We start from the raw sequence: 3,431 nt of genomic DNA on the forward strand, positions 1-3,431 counted from the left end.
CTTTGTGGTGCCCACACACCCAGGTACCGTGGGTACGCTGCCCCTTGGAGGCTACGTGGCCCCTGGGTATCCCCTGCAGCTGCAGCCCTGCACCGCCTATCTGCCCGTCTACCCCGTGGGCGCCGTGAGTGCAGAAGGGTAGATGGGGGAAAGGGAGTTGGGAAGGGGGAAGTTGGGGTGGTTTATGAAGGGCATCAAAACCAGGAGAGGAGGTAAGGGGCCAGAAAATGTGGGAACCGGGATGGAGGTGGGGAGGGCTTGGGGGCACTGGCAAGAATAAAAAAGGGAAGGGGCACATCAAGAAAATGGAATGAGGAGGGGCGTTGGGAAATAGACGTGGGAGGCACTGGAAGGGGTACCCAAGAGGCCTGGGAGTGGAGGAACTGGGAATAGCAGAGATTCGTTTCCCTGAGGAACAAAGGGTTACACTAGTTTTTATTAGAAAGAGTGACTTTCAAATAATACAGCTGACTGCAAATTGCACTCTCTTTCGGCCACTGGAAGGGTGCAGGAGGGGATCAGGTCGAGGTTCTGTCTGTGACCCTGCTTCCCTACCCTTTCTTTCCTCAGCCATACACAGGAGGCGCGCCGGGAGGGACAGCAGTGACTCCTACGCTTTCCCCCCCACCCTTGGGCCCAGGACTAGCCCTTCTAGAGCCCAGGCGTCCGCCCCACGACTACCTGCCAATAGCCGTGCTCACTACAATTTGTTGCTTTTGGCCCACCGGCATCATTGCAATCTTCAAGGCGGTGCAGGTGAGGGGGTGGAGGTAAAAGGGGCCAGGAGGAGGGGCCGGAAATGAAAGAATGTGCCGTAGAATCCGAAGGGGGCGGGAAGAGAGGCAGAGAGGGCGGAGACTAAGGAACCCGGTAGCGTGGTACCTCTCAGACTCTACTATGGTGGATGGATGTGGTTGGGGTTGGACTGTGCAGACTCGGGGTTTTCTCTCTCTCTCCCAAGCCTAGTATGGCTAATAAGAAGAGAGAGGCCAAAGGCTGGGCCCTTGGAAACTGTGAGGATCTTGAGAGGAGACTCCAGATTCACCTTTCGTCCAGGGCTGAGGCGTTTGTGGGGTTTCCCTGACCTTAGGTCTTCCTCTTCCCTCCCCTGCAGGTGCGGACCGCTCTGGCCCGCGGAGACATGGTGTCAGCAGAGATCGCATCTCGGGAGGCTCGGAATTTCTCCTTCATCTCCCTGGCCGTGGGCATTGCAGCCATGGTGCTCTGTACCATTCTTACAGTGGTGATCATCATAGCTGCACAGCATCACGACACCGACTGGGATCCTTAGGGATTTTTCTCCTCCAACCTGGAGACTCCCTTCCCGGAGTGATGATCCCTCAATCCTCTCCCACCCCCAAATACTCATCAAACCAGCCTATGGAGCCACCAAAGCTGAAAACAACCCTAAACCTAGCCGCAATGTTTTCCATCAAAGGAAACTCCAAAACTAGATCCCCAGGAATTTCCTAAATATGGCCCTTGGGATATCTTCAAAACCCAGTTCCCTTGAGCCTCAGAACTCCCACGGTCAGATACAGAAGCTTGCAACTCCCCACTGGTTCAAACTATTAAGAACCACAGCCTCCCTCCCCAGGGTCCAGCACACAGACTTCCCTTATCACTCTGGGTTAATTTGAGCCTCAGGGCTCAGTCTCCAATATGGTCTGCCCCCAGCCCTGGCAAAGCTTCTCCTTTGGCTCCCAGTGTTAAACTCCACTTGCTTTTCAGGCCTCTCCCACCTTCTAGGGAGTGATCTGCCAATTCTAAGTATGCCTGTACAGCCCCAACCTCCTGTGACAGCCTGGGAGGCCCCTTTCCCCTTCATGATCCCAGTCTTTGGGTTGTCCTTTATATGTAGTTTGAGACTTTGAGGTTTCTGGCTCCTTGAACCTCCTCCACTGTTACCCCAAGGAATAAGTTCCCCTTATCATACCCTGCTTCCCATTCTCCCCAGGCAGAAGAGCCAGAAAAGGAGAGATAAATCTTTGAACTTCACTCCCTTTCTCTTGGTGAGGGAGATCAGGCACTTAGGGGCCACCCCCTTATCCTCTGAGGACCCTGACTCTCTGGTCCTCATCTTCCCACAACCTGCTCAGGCTGTTCCCCACCCTTCCCCATACATTGTTTGACAAACTGTACAGTTTCAAAGATGGTGTGATATTCCCAAAGATGAGATTAAAGAGACCTTGTGATTTTATTGCCCCAAATTCTGGAGACTACTGATGAACTCACCAAACTACTATGACAAACATTCAGCACATTGTGCCCATCTTCACCACCTACCCCATCCATATCTCATCAGTGTGGGAGGGAGACAGAGATTAATGGAGAATGAAGGAGAGAGGCTGAGGGAGAGAAATACAGATTTCACCTGAAATAGAGAAGGCAATATGGGTATGTTGGAAAGATGACTGCAGCAGGAGAGATAATACTCTCATCATATGGCCTTAAATAAGGCACTTTCCTTCTCTGTGGCCCAGTTTTCTCTTTTGTAAAATGTTGGTCTTTAGGGGCCCCTCTAGTTCTGATTTTCTATGGTTCTATGAATCTCAGCCAGGAATGGAAGAGAAAGGTTGCAAATTGGTACTTACAGATTGTCTAATGTCCTCATGAATCCACTTGAACTTCCCCCCTTCCTTTCTTTCTTTCCATCAGGGAACAGGCATGTTGGGAGACAAGGATGGTGAAATAAGAACAGTGTACAAAGCAGGCCCAGGATCTCCTAGACTGGCTGTCAAAAGGAGAAAAATCCAACATATGAAGTGGTAATACTGAAGTTGAGAAAAGATTAGAGTATATATAGACATTTCCAAGTGGAGACAGTGAAAGTCAGGAGACAACGAAGAGAGAAAGAGAGTGAGAAAATGCATTAAAGAGTAGAATTGGAGTTAAAGGTGGTGTCTGTATAGATAATTCTTACCACAAGCATGGGGATTGGGTAAAGTTAGGTGGGACTGATGATTCTTCAATCATATTGGACTGTACCGGCTCATCCTGGGCTCAACAAAGGGAACTCTGTAGGGAAGTAAGGCCTTGGATTACATGGAGGGCAAAAGAGGAAGCTCTGCTCCCTATTTGTGTCCAGGACCTCACATTTTCCTTTATTCTCTAGAAATTTTTCCCTTACATCATCCTCTCCCATATCTTCAATCTCTCCCAATTTATTGATCTTTCCTACAAGATTATTGATTTTAAAACAAAATTTTACCAATTACATTTAATAATAAATTTCCACATACATTTTCTGAAGTTATATGATCCAAATTGTCTCCCTCTTTCTTTCCCTCCCCCTCCAGGAGCTGGCAAGCAATTCAATCTGGGTTATACATGTCTATAATATTATTGATAACATTCATTTAAATAGTACTTTAAAGTTTAGAGACATATATAAAGTGATTACATATGTATGTGTAGGTATGCAAACATAT

General features: G+C 48.6%; 1 protein-coding gene across 1 annotated transcript; it reads left to right on the forward strand.

Moving 5' to 3' along the window:
- Positions 1 to 4: 4 nt before the first annotated feature.
- Positions 5 to 1,373, forward strand: LOC123255940 (proline-rich transmembrane protein 1-like; the record flags this gene model as incomplete). Its single annotated transcript, XM_044684650.1, has 3 exons — positions 5 to 124; positions 571 to 756; positions 1,115 to 1,373. Coding segments are annotated over 3 exons (483 nt in total), but the record flags the coding sequence as incomplete, so codon positions are not given.
- Positions 1,374 to 3,431: the final 2,058 nt, after the last annotated feature.

Source organism: Gracilinanus agilis, unplaced genomic scaffold (genome assembly GCF_016433145.1).
Source record: "Gracilinanus agilis isolate LMUSP501 unplaced genomic scaffold, AgileGrace unplaced_scaffold54235, whole genome shotgun sequence".
In the NCBI taxonomy this organism is placed as follows: Eukaryota; Metazoa; Chordata; class Mammalia; order Didelphimorphia; family Didelphidae; genus Gracilinanus; species Gracilinanus agilis.